Source organism: Trachurus trachurus (assembly GCF_905171665.1).
Source record: "Trachurus trachurus genome assembly, chromosome: 3".
Lineage (NCBI taxonomy): Eukaryota > Metazoa > Chordata > Actinopteri > Carangiformes > Carangidae > Trachurus > Trachurus trachurus.
The window spans coordinates 23267682-23287740 of record NC_139893.1 but is presented as its reverse complement, the minus strand read 5'-3'; the positions used below and the strand labels follow the sequence as shown (position 1 = coordinate 23287740).

General features: G+C 41.6%; 1 protein-coding gene across 1 annotated transcript in view; it reads left to right on the top strand.

Moving 5' to 3' along the window:
• The window catches only part of itfg1 (integrin alpha FG-GAP repeat containing 1), a 142790-nt gene that overhangs the window by 56310 nt on the left and 66421 nt on the right, over positions 1 to 20059 (top strand). The window contains exons 9-10 of the mRNA XM_083998250.1: positions 1110 to 1204; positions 12580 to 12731. Coding sequence (XP_083854376.1) covers positions 1110 to 1204; positions 12580 to 12731 — 247 coding nt within the window. The remainder of the gene's footprint in view (positions 1 to 1109; positions 1205 to 12579; positions 12732 to 20059) is intronic.

Genomic DNA, 20059 nt, shown 5'->3' with positions numbered 1-20059 from the left:
GATACTTAAAAAATATCCTTGATTGATTGAACATCTGTCTATCACTGTCTATCGCTGGCTCAACTAGCCAATCAGAATCCTTTGCATTTTCTCATCACCAACTGTAAAATCAATCTCTTGGCAGTGCCAGTTGAAAGAAAGAAACATAACATCCATGGAAACTTAGAGGTCATGGTTGTTAACGAGCAGTCGTTGCTGGCTGATGATACACCTAATTCAAGCCTCACTGGCTAGTAGCTCCTCTCTCATTGGACACTTTAAAGTCCAAATCACTGTGGTTTAGCCATAAACCAGTCACACGGAGCCTGGCAAGATGGATTTTCATTTGGTTGAAGTCCAGCAGCCTTACAAGGTTATATGTTTTGTTTCACAGATGCCTCTTTTTCATATCCAGACTGAAGTGAATATGTGTAGCTCAAATCTGTGCTATTTAAAAGGAACTGAAAGCATCCGGTTGTTTCTCAGCAAAGTAAAGTTTTCTGGCATCACAGAGTTGAACGTCTGAAGACATGGGAAAACAACAAGTAGATCACAGTGGTGTGACTGTGCTCATGGATGTAAATGTGGTGAAAAGGAATTTATGATTCAGTCAACATCACTTAATGAGGTATTGTTTTGTCATTTGAAGTGGTGTGTGTGGTGTGTGTGAGAGAGAACCTGCTGTACTGAAGTGTTAGTGCTTTGAAGAGCTGTTGTTTTGATTTGGGAGGCTCTGTCCCTGTTTGTACATTAGATGCAGCCTGCATGTATTATGATAATAATAATTAATAGCGATGGAAATCAGTGGAGAAAATGATACTTCAAGTCAACTGACATTATTAAAAGGCATCAAAGAAAAACAAATGCTGCTTGGATGTGTGTTTGCTCACAGGAAACAAGCAGGTGTTCCTGTGATCCAACTCACACGTGGAAGAAAAAAAAACAGTAACAATTTTTCTTTGTGCCAGAAACTGAGGTGTACTCAAAGTCGACTTCAGAACAAAATCTGAGGTATTGCGATGGAGTGAAAATATTAAAATAGCACAGTTTTAGAAAAGACAGGATCACAGACCTTCCACTGGTTCAAACACTGTTGCTTTTCCATCTAATTGTCTGTCTCTCTCTGGCAGATGGTGACGGTTACCAGGACCACCTCCTCCCCGTGTGTCTGGATGTCAAGTGTCTACGCAGCGAAATCTTCTTGGCCAAGTCGGGCTCCAAAGAGGTACGTAACACACACGCAACCGCACTGAGAGACGGGACAAGTCATTGCAATGATTTAGACTGTTTTCTACTCAGTTCAACCACTTTCATTTTTGGCTGGATCACAACAGTAGGTGTGGACTTTATAACTGAAATATCATCTAACATAGACATAAAGTGTAAGGTAGAAAAGGATTTTAGCAGCAGAGCAGCAGCATGGAAATGACTTGAAAGTGACTGCTGGTTAACACGTAATAATCATGACTTGTACTGATAGTTGTGCCATTAATGGTTAGCTAATAGAAATGGAAGAAATTAGACTGTGTACTATAAAGCTGACTGGCTGGCACAATGATTTGACAACATCACCTTGAGTGCTAGGAAACTATGATGTTACTTTACACTTTACTCTTTGATGTGATATTTTATCAATTTGTCAATATAATCACCAGTGGATTAATTAATTATGAAAATAAGTGTTGAAGACCTACTGCATCGTCCATCTACTTACTGAAGGAAACAATATGAAAAGAATTGTAGGATTCAAGTCAAACAAGTCCTCAAACAGGTTTTTTATTCACACACTGTACTGTACATGACCATCAAAAAAACAACTGACTGACCTGCTGCCTCTGTGGTTACTGGCTGGTTAAGTTTGAGAGTAGGTATGTGAACTTCAGTCTGACCGACGTCATATTAGGCCTGGACAATTTATCGAATTTTAATTGTGATTTCGATTTTGGATCCAAACGTTCTCAATTTTGTCATTTTCACAGACTATCAGGATTTTATCATGAAAGACACGTGCATGAGCAATTCCCTGAAGCTTGCACTGCACTCACTTAGTCAATACTGTGAATGAGGCCAACGAGGTGTATGGTGACAGGTGGTGTTTTTATCAGCGCAAGTAAAGACGTCAGAGGGAGAGCAGCGCCGTTTGGTCGACAAGAAAGGTAGAAGTTCTCTAGTGTGGGAACAGGAGGGCCAGAAACATATATCGTTCATTAAGATGATTAGACTCTATATCGCGCACATCAACATCACCAACACACTTCTACAAATAAACGATTGTTCGTCCTTCTACCCACACGTGTCAGTTAAAGGGGAACTATACAAGTCCGCTCGCTTTTCCGCTGTTTTGGTTATGCTCCTCTCAGCCGTGTGCATTTGTTTACAATGAAGCCGGCAAAAAATCTATAAATGGAGCGTGGATAACGTTACATAATATACAGTATACGATGTTACGGCGCATGTGTTTGTGTAGTCTTAACCGTCATGAACAAATGATTAAGTGAACAAATGATTAATGAAAAAGTGTCGCGGGGTGCAGAGATGAGAGCTGGGACACCGGGTCGGCGACCGAGTTACTTACTACACTGATGTTGCAAGGTTGGTTTTAAGCCGTGAGACGCCAGGTTAAGGCAGAGAGCCTCCGTTCTCACTCGTAACAAGTCACAAGTCATGTAGTTAACTATCACAATTACTCCGGGCCTTTTTAATTAAGGTAAAAATGTAGCATAGCCACGGGAGAAATCCTGCTTAGTTCCTCTTTAATTCACAAAAGCAAATGTAATGTAATGAGTCATCGTTGGCCCCCATATAGTAGATACATACATAATTGTGTAAATAATCGTGATTTCAGTATTGACCAAATTAATCATGATGGTGATTTTTGCCATAATCGTCTAGCCCTACGTCAGATCTGCTTTTGCTTTGAGTGGATGGTAAGTGTCATAACGGTCAGGACTGAAAGAGGCCACTTCTAAGCAGACAGTTTAAAAGAGTTGGTCAAAATAACTGGCGCTTATCTCTTGCCCACTCACTTCTCCCTCATGTTCTTTCAGACGTATGAGAGATCGCCTCACCAGAGGCTCCGCTGCGATGGCAGAGCTACTGTTTCTGTACAGTGGCTGTCTATTTCAGGAAGGCATTAAACACGCGCCTCACTGCAGGGGGCTCTTGCTTAGAAAGACATCGGCACTGATCCAGTGGATGTCATTTTGTTTTCGGAGCCATGCGAGATACAAGTAACAGATACACACATACACAAGCAGCAGTCCCATCTGATTATTGTACACAGAGAGATGAATGTATGTGTGCGGACATGTTCACTCCCAGTTGCTCTCACACTCACACTCACATAGCACACAGTATCTCCGCCCCCACCACCTACGTACCATCTTGTGTGATTCTTTTCACTCGCATCCCACCATTTGGCAGGAGACCTCACTCCTTTTTTCTTCCTTCCTCTGCCACCAGAGAACTAGCTTCCACTTTCTTTCAATCCAAAATAGAAATATTACAGGCTTATCTGCATGTCCGCCCCCACATACACATGTACACACAAAAAGACACACGGGCACGGAGACGCACGGACCCACACTCCCCATGGACATGCCTTCTTTTGTTTGCCAGTCAGAAACGGGAAAAAAAAAATGAGTGAAGGAGGAAGTGAAAGGAGGAGTGTTGAAGGGACGAGAGGAGAGGCAGAGAGAGGAAGACTTATAGGCACTGACGGATAAAGTGAACACATGTTGTCTTCTGTGTCGCTCTGTGTTTGAGAGACAGTCATCACTGTCAGCTGGAGAGACGGGCGGAAAAGGGAAGGGTGGGCGGAGAGAGGAGGAAACTGTCTTTCTAAGCTTCCGTGCTTTCATGGAACGGTGATAGGAATACACAATCATAATGATAACCTCCGTCTGCAGAAGCCAACACACCATACCTCACTGTTTTGATCCCATCAGCTCATCATTATTTGTGGTGTAAACACTTTCTGAGCTGTCATTATGATCTTACATCACATTGTGTATGTGTATGTGTGTGGCTCCATTACAGTGGCTCTTGCAGCCATGTTCACCCCAGTCCCTAGTCAGCAGATGTCTCCCCTAGAGATATCTGCACACCGACAGTGATAGAGAAAATCTAGAGGGGATGGAGGAAAAGTGTAACAGATAGATAAAATAGAGATAGATAATAGGAGGGAGAGATGGGAGGAAAAGACGAGAAGAATATGATGAGAGAGGGAGGAAGAGGAGGTGGAGGGAAATGAAGACTAGAGAAGGAAGGTAGGAATGGAGAGAGGACAAAAAAGAATGTCCGTTGTCCCCACATTACCACTTGGAGAGGAAGATCCCATCAGACGGAATGAGGGCGGGAGAAGCAGAAAAGAGGAATGGAGAGTGAACAGGGCTTGTGATATGTATACAGGCAAAGACATGGTGAGATGCCTTTGGCCGTGCCCGGAAGTCCCGCTGAGCAGAAACTAGTGTGTGTCTGTAGTTCATCTCCAAACAGCAATTCATTGCCTCCTTCCTGCAGCCACAGCCACAGCTCTGCCTCTGCGTCTGCACCAGCTCCGGGGCCCTTTAGTTCACCATATTGGAGGAAACCGCAGGTGGCTCCCTACACCTCTCCGCCTCATTCCCTGTTCTTACAGCCACACAGTGTTCACATTTATTGCACTCTGGACCCCCCTCTTTTCTGTGCTTTTACATTCAGTAACACAGTTGGGTATTACTGCAGATAGGTGTTATTATGTCACTGTGGAAGTGACATCTGTCAAGCAAATTGTAGCACACAAATAGAAAAAAAAAGAACATAAAGACTTTCAGACAAAAAACACTTTCACAGAAATAAGCACTCTGTCCGGGTACTTGGCAAGTGAGTGTATATTGAAGGCTGTACTGTAGCTCATTTCCGATTGAGTACAGTTATGTTGGATGCCAGAGGGCTGAGCGTTATAACATCTCAGTGTTTTAATCCTTGATGAAAAGGCTTTACAAATAGATTTTTCTAATTAGATATATTGTAATGATTTACACCAACCAGCCTTTATTAAATGCCATTAGATTTACACAGATGATTACAAACTTTATATTACTGAACATCATCTTCTACACAAAGTAGAGCTCAAATATAATATAAGTCCAAACAGAGCTTAAGCAATTGCTTTACACAGTAGAATACTGCTATGTCCAAGACTAATTAGTACATGGAGCACATCTATACAGTTGGAGCTGTTTTCTCTCAGTCCCTCAGTACACAGACTACTGCTGCTGTAGTTCATTTATTGAGTCAACAATGAAGTGCATAGTGACGTTTAGAGAATTTGGCAAGGAATGGACTTTCAGTCAAGTGAACCTCATCTTTCTCTCTGTCTCTTTCCCTATCTCTCTCGCTTTTCTGGACTTTGTGGTTTTGTTTGAAAGTAAAGAGTTGAGGATTCATACACTGTGTCGTAATTTCACTATTGAATATTCAGAGCTGTTGAAAAGCTTTAGACACTAAAAGTGGAAAAAGCTTTCAAATGATATGCCGTAATTGGTGTGTATTTCTCATAGAGAAAAGAAACTCGGTGATGTCAATATTTAGTGTAACCACTCTGTAAGTGTACCCCGAGCAACACTACAATTTTTCAAGGTACTTGGCAGGTACATTGTTCAAGCATCTTGGAGAACTTGCCGCGGCTCCTGTGTGGGTTTAGCGCTGTCTCTTCATGTAATCCCAGACTGACTCCAAAATGTTGAGATCAGGCTCTGTGGGGGGGCAGACCATCTGTTGCAGTACTCCTCATTTTCATCCTAACTGAAGATAGGTGGACCATACAAATCTGCACAAATAGATCTATCTAAATAACCCCTATCACCAATGAAGACATACTGTAAACGTTCCCTGTATCTTCCCAGTGGTCCAGTATGTGAGTTTTATGCACAGTCCCAATGCAGCTTTAGCACACACGGTCTGTCCAGCATCAGTGAGTCAGTGACCCTTTTGGCTTCACTGTTTGGCTACAGATCACATTCCCTGTCAGTGACTGATGAGCTTTGATGATGGTGCTGCTGTTCTTTTGTGACCTGATGTTGACTGCTGCTTGTGGTGTTTGAAGATAAAAACAAAAAAGCTGTACACAAACTAATGGCCTCCCTCTCTCCAAGGCCTTATGCAAAATACTGGAAGAATACCTCACTTATTGTGCAGTGACATTGTGCAGTGCTTATATAACTATTCTTTCAATAACAGTGCTTTGCTTTTTATATTTTTTTATATTCTTCAGTGGCAATAAACTTAGCATGATTAAGTCTAACACTGATAGTCCAGTAAGTAAGTCGACCTATACTTTTCCGACTTGCAGTTCCATTTGTTCCTCTATGCACATTTCTGTGTTTACTTGTTCTGTTGTGAAAATGCCTACCATGCACACATGCTGAACACACAAACCGCCCCCAAAAAGACTGAGCCAGCTGCCCACTGTTGCTGCCTAGACAGTGTAAGGGCAGCCAGTGTGAGCCAGACAGCTTCCTCCCAGTCATCCCAGTCAGCCGGTCAGTCAGTGGTCAAAGAGGTGACACTGACAGCGGGGGAGCCGTGTCCCCGCCCCGCCCCGCTGACACAAAGACATATGGTCTCTCTCCGTCTCTGGCTCATGACTGCCTTTTTTTGCGGGACAAACTACGGCCTCATATCCACCTCACGATGAGAGACAATCTGCATCTTGGTATTTTGGATTAGAATACGACAGTACAATGTGTGTTGAAATATACACACACAAACATAACATTGGTTAGAAATATGAAAATGTGACCACTACAGTATCACATTAACACTCTACAGTAACAACATGTTGACTTGTCAGACTCCAAAATTTTACAAATCCTTTGTACTAGGCTACATCAAACTAACACCTGAGTGTGTTCTTAAAAAAATCAAACCTGGACTGCATGAACCTCTATTCTCTTGCTATTTGTATCCAGTTGTGAAAAATAAGTCTTGTACCACTGGGGCTTGGTTGACTGTTGAATATTTCACACATTGCATCAGCTAAAATGCTGCCATAGCATACATGTAGATCAAAGCCATGATCATTCATTGCCAATGATCATAGCAAGACTAGCCATCCTTCCACTTTGCAGTATAGCATCATCTTCTCTTCCCACCCACTCCCCCAGTGTTTCAAACCCATGCTGTCTTTCAGTGCCAGTTCTAATGGGATGAGCATTAAAGTCATTATATCACTGGGATCATAAAAAGCTATTGCTTCATTACACGCCTGCTTTTTTTTTCAACCCTTTTATTTTATTGCCTTGGACAGGCTTGTTGTCTGTTGATGTTACAGCAGCACCTCTCATCACCCCATAAACCCCACCACCACCACCCATCTCCACCGCAGGCCGCCCACATTTTAATTTCTTGGCCTAATGAAGCGGGAGCTCTCTCCACCAAGTTGAATCAATGGGAGCCTCTGAACACGCCGCCGCTTTTCTCGCTTTAGTCGCCGGTAAACCAGCGAGAGTGATTTTATGTTGAGCACATTGGTGTATGATGTGCCCCTTCTGGTTTGTATGTGCGTATCCGTGTGTGTGCGTGCATTCGCGTGCGTGCAGGCCAGCATGTGCCGCAATATGCTGTCTGCACACATGGTCTGTTTTCCGACAGTGGGGTAAAAAGCCATTTGTATGCAGGATCCTTCTCTTCGCTACCATTTAAGGTATCAGATTACCTCGTGTGCGCAAATCCCATCATTGTTTTCATTTCCATTAACTAGGTCATTTGGATCTCTGCACAAACACACACACACACACACAGACACACAAACACACTCAGACTCAATTCGTTTCTCAATATGTTAATAAATTGACATTTGAACAAGTAAATGTCACTACGGAGTTGACTAGACTTCAGGGCACTCTTTTTTTTTTTACCAGCAGGACACTGGACCATGGATTATTCCATAAAGACACACATGTCATGTTATTCAATCATCGGTTATATTTAGTGATCAAATGTCAAAACCTTGGCTGCTGTGTGGACAGTAACTGCTTCATCATTTAAGGAGCCCCCATATCAGGATGGATATTTATTGCAGCTTCTCGAACACAAAAATGATTTGATCAGATTAGAAATCTTTAATATCCTCACTTCAGCCCAAATCATTTTCCTAAGATTTCCCTCACAATACTGCTGAATAATAAAAACAAAAGGCAGGGAAAACAATGTCTGGAGGAAAATGCTGCATGAGACTGTTTTCCCCTTCTGCTCAATTGGAAAAGGCTGATCTCCTGACTTCCACCATTGCCACGGCGCTTTGTGTTGTGTCTGCTAATTTACCACCGTTTAGTCTTTCATCATCTGCTTTTGTTCTGCCATATGTTCACACAATATCGTCATCACATATCATTGTCATTAGGTAATGTAGGAAAATAGTATCATGTATCAATTACATCGAGACAGCTTTGATCATGTCACCACTTCTATTTGAGGCCTAAGCTTCAACTCCTACTTGATTAAACAACCACATGTCTGCGTGCATGCAAATGCACCGTTTTTATTATCATTCTAGCTATTCCATTTTCCATCATCATTTTCCTTGTACCTCAGCTCTGCTCCCATGCTGTCTTGAAATGAACATTAATTAGAGACCAAAAATGACATCTCCAACTTTATCAGCAGTCAAACCTTCCTTTACAGAACCTGAACACCAGATGAAACACCTTAAACCCGAAGCACGATGATGTCTTTGTGTGTCTGTGGTTTCTTTTTCTTTCCTTTTTTTCCCCCCAGTGTTTGACGAGATGCTGTTAGTATTCTCCGTGCTCTTAGTCTCTCCCCTTCTAATCAACGCTAGAAAAAAGCAGCAGACAGTACACTGATTGCCTCAGGGTAAACACCAGCGCAGTGGTCTGCTGATAAGGCTGGCGGCCAGCAAAGGCCTCACTCTGTCCCGAGAGAGAATGTCATGGCAGCGCTGAGCACAGACCAAAGGACACCAGCGTAAAAGATAACTCACCAGTGAATTAATTTGCCTCGCAGACCAAAAGTGAAAAAGATTGAAGATGTAGCTGGTATCTGAGAACATGGCCACCTGCTCTGTGGGAATTACCGCTGACAGGGGAGCTAATGTGTAGTTAATGCAGGATCTTTTCCCTTCAGTGCTTGTGTTATGCATATCTTATGCACTCACTGGTTTTTGGCCTAATATAATTTGCATTATAAAACAAAATTGTCTCTATAGCTATTGAGCTGTCAGTCATCCAAACTCCTCTCATGTATTTCGATTTCATTTCCTTCTTTTCTGTCGTATGTCTACTTTTTGCCACACCTCCTTCTCATCGGGTACTTTTGAAGTAAATCTCATCAGATGGGACCAGATGAACGTGTTTTGCCTAGGTATTTTTTGATAGTGGTTTCACCTCTGTCAGAGCGTGCAAATGTAAATATTTATGTGCGTCTATGTCTAGCATTGTGTTTAGTGGTCATTTCCAGCACTCCTATCCACTGTGGATGGCAGTAATCATAGCCAAGTTCTACACCCATGTGGCAGGCAGTCAGACTTTCAAATCACATTGCAACATCACTCAACAGTCATTTAATAAGAACTGGACTGGGTGGTGCTGCATTAAAGCTCCAACACTTATTCTTATCCCCTGAAAAATATTCAGCCTGGGTCTTATCACTTGCCTGGTTTTATGACACCATCTGTATGTAAGTACAATTACTATCATCACCTGCTGCTTACATCGACTGACTCTGTGCAACACCCCCTGTCTAAGCCTAAGGACTTAAACTTCACTTTTCTCTATAAGGTCATAAAGGGAGAGGAAGGTTAGAGTTTGATTAAAATTGAATTTTCTTATATTTTATTACTGATGTAATATCAAAAGATGCTTCCTTTCAAAATAATATAGGAAGAGTTTTTATGCATGCTTAAGGCAAATCTTATCTTGGGTATTAACAGAGGTGCAACATCAGGAGAGGCAAACCAGGCAAACGACTGGGCACCCAGAGGAAAAACATCCCATTGTGCAATGTTGACATAATCTGCACAGCTGGTTGAGACGTACCTTAAATCAGTAACATGACAACGTGATACATTTCTAACTGACTGATGGCCGCGGTTGTCTCTCTCTCAGACATGCTGATCATATTAAGGGCTATTAGCAGCAGCTCTGGTGAGCGTTTCTCTAGTGACTCTCCCCCGCACCTGCTCCCTCTGTTTAACATTCATGAAAAGTTCAAACCTCCAGCATCTGGCCACGTGCCTCTTCAGGACAGACATTTCCAACCTGTGGGCCACGAAGGCATTGCAAGTGGGCTGTCAAAGCAGTTTCAAAGTAGTATGATTTTTGTGAAAAATATTAAAACAAAAATGTAATTGCCTAAAAATATGTATGAATAATGTTTTAATGTTAAAACAAGATTCATTTAAAAAGATACTCTTTTTGTTGTTTTGTTTTGTTTTTCCAATCATTAAAATAAAATAGTGTTTTGAGCAGATTGCCTTATTTGGCCTCTGTGGTTGGAGATGGGCCAAGAACAATTTCAAGATTTTCAAGTGGGCCCTGAGTTGGAAAAGGTTGGGAACCGCTGCTCTAGGATACACACACACACATACACACACACTAGGGATACACACTGGTCTTTTAGTGCAGTTTTGAGTCTCAAAATCATCACAAATTTGAGACCGACTGATGATAGTTGAGTGGTCATTTCTCAACCACTGGTCAGCCAATTGCCATATAACTGGACAGTTTTCCCCATTGGCTGTCACTCTTTCTAAATTAATTGGCAGCAACAGTTTCTATAAGGAGGTGTTTACAGCCCACAGTGTTGCCAACTAGAGCCATTTTTCAAACAAGACTTTGTACTCACCAACCTGTATGGGTGCCGACCATGAGCTAAGGGCCACACCTCCTGTTACAGGTAGGCGTCTTGTTGCCCTGGTTTCCCGGCTGCTCAAAAGCTTCAGGAAGAAGCGCCAGATTCCACCTTCTATGTTGAGAAATAATGGAGCCTGCCCCCACATGTGCTGAATGCTGAGCTATAAGGAGATGCTATTAGACTAACAAGGACTAAGTGTTTGGTCCACATGGTGCACCAATTAGGCTACACAATGTACTGAATGGTGATACATGCTACTCAGGAGTTGCCTCTCATGATGGTGTTGGGCAGTGAATTAAGGCTGGCCATGGCTCCTCTCTCCTTGTAACACCTCTTTTTCTTCTATTATGTGTAATTCACAGGAGTCCTGGCTAACAATTCATTGCAATGACATTAATGAAAGCAGGGAGACCAGCGTGTCTGTCACTGGTTGGGTCTCTATTAAAATTAATTCACAGGGAATTTATGGGCAGTTACAATAAATCTTTCTTCTGCAAAATGAATAGTTTCTCTTATTTTTCAGCTGCAGTCATCAGACATTGGTTCAGTATTGGGCAGAAAGAGTGTGAGTGAAAGGTGTTTTGGCTCTAATGGAGAGTCAAGGTTTTAGCCAATGCCAGTGCAGTTGAGCAATGAATCAGCTGACAAGTGAAAGAGTATTCATATTAAGTGAAGTGATTATGGTCTGAGTGAGGTTCTTCAAAACACTGTCTCCCACGCACAGTTTGTTATTATGTTGTTTACTGTGACACATCTGCAGTTTGACTGTTTCATACTGTAAACATCAGTCAGTAAGTAGCCTGTACAAACTGCCCCCCTTCAGGACCCCATTACTGTACATCACACCATTACCAACATCCATCTGAATTGCCAAAATGAAGAAAAGGAGCCTTATTTGTATCAGGTGAATAGTGGTGGAGAGTGCATGTCCTCACTATCTGCATTTGATTTGTGAAGAGAATGGTATTAACACTGGACCGGTTCTAATATTACTCACACTTGTATTGCTAAGCACAAAAAATTTGCTTTTTAAAAGCCAGCTATAAAAACATTCTTATTAATTAATTTGACTCTACTCTTTCTTATTTTGGATTTGCTTTGAGAGAGTTCTGCACACCAAGAAGAGGTATTGCTAAACTGACCTTGTCCATACAGCTCACAAACAAGTCTTTACAAGTAAATCTCTGCAATTCATGTGATTTGCATTTCTTTAATTTTTAGTAAATGCTGTTGTTGTTGCTGTAGGTGAGTTCAAAGGGTAGGCTTGTTGGTTTCTAACAACAAGCCTGAGTAAGACAACACTTAAAATTGCACTTCAAACCATGCTCAATACAGAAATTATATGAATATGGGATTAAATGTTGTATCCTACATTTGGCATTTATTTCTTTTTTGTGTAAGTGGTTGTACTGTACCAATCCACCCAGAAATCCTAGATGTGCAACAAAGACATGAATTACTGTTTGAAAAATAAATATTTTGCAGCAACAGTGTGATTGAGTACAAATACCAAATCTTATCAGTTTACTGGCCTTCACACACATATAATTACATGTGTCACTTTCATAGTCTACTAACGCAATGCTGAAAATTTAGTATGGTCAGGTTTAAGACAGGAATGAAACTAAATTGATTTTTGAGAGAATTCATATTGGTTATCATCATCTACTGTGTCTCTTTTCTCCTGAGTGATTTTCTGGTTAATTCTGATTGATGTGTAATTTTTCTGGGATGTCGTTGCAGTGGGTACCAGTGCTGTCAGAGTTCCAGCGGAAGGAAACAGTTTGGGGCTTTGTGCCAGGGACACCCAGCCAGCCCCTAGTCCTGCACCTCGGGGACTACAACCTGGACGGCTTCCCTGATGCCCTGGTTGTCCTCCGAAACACCAGCGGCAGGTAGGGAAAAACATACACATTTTCACTGTGCTGCACTGAATATTTTGTCACAGGTGACTTCAAATGGGTCATGTTTGTTGGCGTGGTGCGTTGAAGAAAAAAAGGTTGTGCACAAGTTTCTTTTGTAGATAATATTTTTGTTATAACCCTCATCATTTGTGACTATATAAACACTAGAGTAAGTGCTCCTCTTAGACCCTTATTTAAGATAATGTCTAGTAAATGAATGAGATATTGCTGAATTTAAACTAATCCTTACTTGGCAGTGGATCCCCTGGAATCCAGTCAAGTAGGAACCCCGCTCCAACTAATCATTTCAGTGCTATGCCTACTTGATGAGCCAGAGGCACATGGTGTCAGCATGTGCAGGTCCAGGGCCTGAACACAGTTAGAGACACACAAGATCTGCATTGTTATTACTCTGGTTTCAAGAAACTAATAACCACAGATTCCATGCAAATCCACATTCTCTCAAGTCTCACGAACACTTTGTTTTGTAACCTACATTTTAGTTTGTCATGTAACATTACACGTTCTGATGAGATTATACTAACTATAGTATTCCAGTGGAACACAAAATTGAATTGAATGGAACCTAATAACTCAAGATGCATACTTAAATGGCTTATGCAAATCTGTTTAGCTTTAACATCAGAAATCTTTATTATTATTATTTTTTTCAAAGATGGCACATAGAGGATGGAATTGCTCATTAAATTACTGTGAAATTACTGTACTTGCAATGACACGTTCTCACGATGGGGAAAAACAGTAACGCCACTGATTAGAAATGTTCTACTTTTTGCACTTATAGTTTACGGTTGTCAGTCCCTGCTCAAAGTAGTTCTCTGATCAACTGGGCAGCAATAAACAAGAGGATAATGAAAAATAATGATAATTTTTAAAATACATGCTATTTGGATTACACATGTTAATGCTTTCAGCACAGCCCGAAAATAAGTGGATTTATACTGTGTGTTTTAAAAATAACTCTTGGAGAACATCCCTCGTCCTCATGGAGACAGAACAGGAGTAGTTTTCCAATGTAGATTCATTAAATCCTCTCATCAATAAATCATAAGATATTAGCTGAAGCATTAATTAGTCATAAATTAATGTGATTGCTGACATTTTGACATTTGTGACACCGCCCTTAGCTGCAGACTTTGTCGTTTAAAATGATTTGCACTGGGCAATCAGAGTCGGTGACATTGCCGCACGATAAAGAAGAGATTACCATCCGGTTTGTTAGAGCACTGACTGGGAGGGAAGACAGCGAAGGTGAGTGTGTTCTTCAGTTTACGGACATGACAACTGATAAGCCAAGCCTTAAAAAATCATTACAGCATGTGCCAGGACATAAGCACCATGGACACTTGGAGATGTGTGTGTGTGTGTGTGTGTGTGTGTGTGTGTGTTGGAGGACCTGTGTGGATTATCTGGCCCTAGAGATGAAGATAAGATATCTGAAAGGGTTAGGGCTGTGACTGTCTATGCATGCTGATTGTTGTGTGCGTGTGCGTGTGCGTGTGCATGTGCGTGTGCGCCTGTGTCTTTCTTGGAGTGTCTGAGTGCTTGTTCTGTCAGAAAAAGTAAGAGCTGATGAACAGCTACAAAAGACTCACACACATGCATATACGTACATTTGAAGAATACTTTACTGTCCAAGCTTTATAATCACCAGTAAGTCTTGTCAGGCTTAACTCTTTGTGGTCACCCTCATCTAGAAATGTCGTCTGTCCCACCCGCTCTAATCACACAAGCTATAGCTTCTCTCTTTATTCCCCCCCATTCTTCCATTTGTTTCTCATTTTAAGCCTGAGCATTGTAATCCCATGCTCTGCCATGGCCGATATTGCAAAACTCCTTCTCAGTACAATCTGACCCCAGCAGTAACATTTAAAGTCACATCATCAGCAGTAAAGTGGAGGGTCGAATGTGAAGGAATGAGGAGATGAAGGGAGGTCAGGGTGATGAAAAAGGAGGAAGCTTTAAGGGTCAGAGAACTCTCTCTAGAGGCCTTCTGTCATGAGTCTGTGGTGCAGGAGAACTAGATATCTTAACTGCACCAAAGTAATGCATACAGTATAACCTCCAAGTGATATCAGTGCTTTGACCACCAAATTCTTTGTTGTACGCCCAAAAGACAGTGCATAAAGTCTTATAAATCTTATATGCACTGCTTCGTCTTAGTGACAGCACAAGGTTTCACAGGTCATGTTTGAGTGATGAGTTGTGTTTGTTTTTGTTTTTGTTGAGGTATTTTATGAAATGCTTCCTGTCGACTCGCCTGCTTTGGATTCCACAGCGCTATGTTGTCCATCCTGCGCTGGGCTGCGCTTTTGTCTTTGATTTCCATCTAACCACATGCTCACTGCTATAACCAAATATTTGTGCAGCCCATTCCCTCTTCATCTCCCCTCCTTTGTCCTTCCAACTGATTATTTATAGCTACTTTTCAGATAAAAGTACCGCTGGTTTGTGTCACTCCTCCTCCCAGCAAAACAAATTCCTTTTTAAGTATTCAAAATAGGAAGAACGAAGGAGAAAGGGTGTGAGATGAGAGTAATCGGGTGGAATCGATGGAACAATGAACAGATGGGGGGGCAGAACGAACGAACGAATAGAGAGTTTGGAGGTCATTTAGCTGGAGTAGTCAAGAGTCTAAAAGGGAAAAAAAACAGCAACATTTGAAAATGCAGTGGCTCTCCTACAGCTCTCTCCTTGTGGGTACATGCAGAAAAAGCAACACAGACATACCACAGCTTTGAATTTTAAGGAGTGGCCCCAGTAGCTCTGAATTGGAATCAGTTTTAACCAGCCACGAGTGTCCAGCCAAACTGAGTAGCCGGCCAATAGGGAACTTGGAGAAGAACATGCTGCTGGTTCAACCATGTCAGCAGCACTCCATCAGACAAGGATTCATAGAGCTTGATGGGAAAGATTGTCTCATCTAATGAGACAAGAGTCGTACTCTCTAAACAGAATTCCTCACTCTGTCTGACAAACATAAGACACTGCTCATTTCCTGGCTTATACCAGTCCCTGCAGTGAAGCATGGTGGTGGTGGTGGCAGCATCATGTTGGTGGCAAGGGCAAGGAGACTGGTCACAGAGTGGCAGATGAATGCAGCCGTGTACAGAGAGGTCCTTTGGGGGAAAAACCCCATCATTTCAGGTGCCAACTTAACAAGAGATACAGACACTTAGTGTGCCCAGTAGATGATGGAGGAACCAACCACTTGTGTTCAGTCGTCTTCAGTTGCTTGTCATTTTTGCAGCATTCTCAATCTTCTCTCCCTCTTTTGCATTTCTCACTTTTGCCATAGAGAACATTATTTTTTCAACTTGTGTCCTTAATTTATAATTTCATACGATTGAAGCTGAAGTTTAAATTGCTGTACAGTAAGTGGTGCCTAGGTTGCTGTTGTCACTCAAACAAACAACACAGCTTTTCCTTCAGTTACATAACTGTCACTGTTATTGTATGTAGCTGCAGGTATAACTGGTACTGTTGGAAGATCAAATATTTATTGTATCTGAAGATAGGGATTAACACAGCGACTTGAAACTTTAAAGGTGTTACACTGCTCTTGATATAATAGTCCTACTGTACATCATTCCAGCTAACAGATCGTCCATTTACAGCTGTTTGGAAACAGTCATTAGGAGCTGCAGGACAGATCCAGGATGTGCGTGTGCTCCAGCGTGAATGTGTTGTATGTCCTTGTGTGTTTTTGTTTTGATATTTGTGTAGTGTGTAATTTCCATCGGCAGCTTCTAAAACTACATTCCTCACGGTCCACATTATATCCAGGTCACAGGACGGACGTCGCCTCCAGACATTCTGTCTGTCTCTCTCGCTCTGTCTCGCACATGCACGCACTTGCTCACACAGACGAACATTGTTAAATCACAGCAAAGAATACAAGGTTGTTGCTCCCTGCTGGAACAAACACCTATAGGTGTTTTCTGTGTTTGCAGAAAAAACAAGCGTTGGGGATGTGCGGAGGCGACAGCTGAAGTTAAACAGATACAGACTTGAACCAGAGTAGCAGTAACTTTTGTCAAAACGCCTGATGATAAGATGATGTAGATCTCTTAGGTGCAGATGACACAGTATGGAATGGCACCACACGGCATGGACTGAATCACATATGCACCAGATTCTCAACTCTCTCCAGACAAGACAGAGACTACACAAATATTTTGACTTTTCAAGTGCTTCATTTGAAATTAAGAGAGCTTCTGAATTCTATACGCCACATACAGTAACTATTATACCATATAGTTGAAAGCCTCTTTTTCCTTCTCATTAATCGTACTTAGTTTCTGCAAAACATTTGTCAACATTAGAATTATAATAATATACAATTATCCCCAACTATTCAATTAAATGGAATTATGCAGCAGCAGTTGAATTGGGCATTACAGACCCTATTCAAGCCATTTGTATTCAATTATTGATATAGCTAGCCAAGGAAATATTACATTTACATCACAATTATCATTGCAATTTAAATTAGATGAATAATGCAGTTTAGTGGTGTTACTGCTGTGCTGGATTAGAGAAAAACATCTGTGTTTACAGAGAAGTAGAACATAAATCACCAGTCTGATGTGTTGCAGCACAAAAGGATAGAGAAATCATATGATAATAGTGCTGAAAATCATAACAATAATTCTAAAGCCGAGGGTTACGTATAGACCAATGTTTTAGGGTTTAACAATGGATGTTTATAGTTGTAATAACAGTATGTGGTTTGAATGAATTCCCCTGACATAATCAGCAAGTACCAGCAATACATAATTAAGGAAGTAATCAACCTGGTGGTTCTTGTGACAATGCAGTCATATAATACAGAACTGGTCTCATTTGGATATTTGCTAATATCAGTAAGTGCCAGGAACAAGCTTGAGGCAAAAATTTGAAATGTAGTCTCAGTGCATATTTTTAAGGAAATCAAATTAATTTCCCCAGTTTTTATTTCCTTGTCACATGCATTTTGCACAAACTGCAAGAAACCTTTCTGGACACACAGTAACATGGTAGTTCAGTACATTCAACCTGACATCACAAACAAATAAATAAAAGAACACTGCTGCTGAGTCTCACAGACAAACCAAGTACCACAGCAGATGTAAGCCAAATGTAACCAAGCCTATTCCAGTTTTACTGTCTTTCTTGGCTTCCCTGCAAAGCTTTAATTCTCTCTTTTCTGTTCACTGTACACATCAGCTTTAATGCCGACAATAAGAGGCTTTGAGAAGTGTCAAAGCTTCAGATGACATATGACACACACTTGTAATAAGGACACATTTACCACCTGCTGCCACAGTATCCTGTAGATACATACTTTCCAGGAATAACATTAGCTACGGCGGGTAACACTGGCACTGCTTGTGTGTGTCTGTGTAGGGTATAGGATTGTATGTGTGGTATAGGATTGTATGTGTTAGCCATCAGCCCTTAAAGAATGGGATTATGCCCAGCAGTAATCATGTTTTTTCCCCCACTTCTCTATATCACACCCATACACTGATTAAAAGGTGCATAGGTCAGCTTTAATGCGCGATATGCCCCTAAGCGACTTGCATATAATTACGTACATACATGTGTCTCATCACACATCAGCATGTGTTTCTCAAGCCATCAAAAACAACAGCCAGATCACCTTCCAAGCGAGCCTCGCTCTCAGCAAGATCAGCACTCCTCCAGATCTGAGGCTTGTGGAAAGCTAAAGCTGTCATCATTCTCAGTGACCTTTAACCTCAGCAGATGACCATAGGTCAGATGAGACCAGCAGATTAGAATGAGCCATAGCTACATCATTGCCCACTCAGACACATGCGCACAAGGATGATTTAACACCCTTCAACTCAGAGTGCAATCAGACAGAGACCACTGTTCATTTCTGAGGAAATCTGCACTCACTTGCTAGCCTGATGCTTATTCTTCACACTACATACCAAGCATACATTTTCCTTGATTTTAAATTCTAATAGGACAATTTCCTCTCCCTGAAAAGGGTGAATTTGTTGCTTTTACCTCAGGGTTTTGCCTTGGAAGCTGTTCGCCATCTGCATGTAGGAAGCAGCTTGCAAGCAATTCTTCAACCTTACCTACTGTATGTCACTCACTCATGAGACCTTCACAATTTTCAAAATGCATGAGTCAGCAAGCACCAACATAGCCTGGCAATGCAAGCTCCTGTGCTGCACTGAATCGAGAGCTGCTACCTCAATTTCGTTGTGTTAAGCAATGATAAAGAGATTCTGATTCAGATTCAGATTCTATGGAAGCCGAGAACGGCCACGTTCTCATGATAACGACTTATTTTATTATCTCAAGATAACAAAGTCAGTCAATCATTTATTATGTCGTTATCTCATTTTGTTACACGGCTCTATTGAATGCTGCTCTCTGATTGGTCCAGCGCTGCGTTCTGCGGTCTGTTATTTCTGTATAACGGACCGTCGTCATGTATAACAGACCGTTGCTAGGGACGCCGCTCTGATCAGCGCAGCACAGAAAAGAGAAACTATGCAGGATATTTACCTTGTGTTTCATTTTTACCGTCATTAAACAGCGTCGGACTAATAGTGATGTTAGAGATAAATGATTTGTAACCTGTTACAAGGAGAGTGGAGGCTCCTTCCACATCGTGGCTGGAAACCAGACCTGCATCAGAGCCTCTGACCCGGTGTCACAGCTCCTCTCGTCTCGGTGCAGCTGGCACCGCGGCTCCGCGACACAAACGCACCCCGTAAACAGTAACGTTAATCTCTTGTTTATGACAGATACGACTACACACAATACACACATTTTAACACGTGTATGGTAATCCATCGATCCACTGATTGATTATCAAAGGCTTCAAATGCAAGAACGGGAGGAGGCTCGGCAAAACAGCGGAAGTGACCGGTCTTGCAGATTCGCTAAATGCAATTTTAAATCGATGAAAGTCGTATTTTGGTCAACATTATGTTTCAAATTAATTATTTCACTCGTAAACCGTGTAATAAGCGGGATAATGTACAGTTGGTCGGTTGTTATGGAGAAATAAACCCCTTCAGGTTGAATGAAACCCCTCCGCTTCGCGTCGGGGTTCCATACAACCTGTCGGGGTTTATTTCTCCATAACAACCTCCGAACTATACATTATCCCTTACATAACACAGACCGTTTTCTCGTGATAACTAAATAATCATAGAATGTGTTGACATGGTTGCCTAGCAACGGGGTTCACCAGTGTAATCACTTCCGCTTACAGGGAGGTAGCAGTTGGTTAGCCGCTGTATGTTCGTAGCAGGAGGCTAATAAAGTGA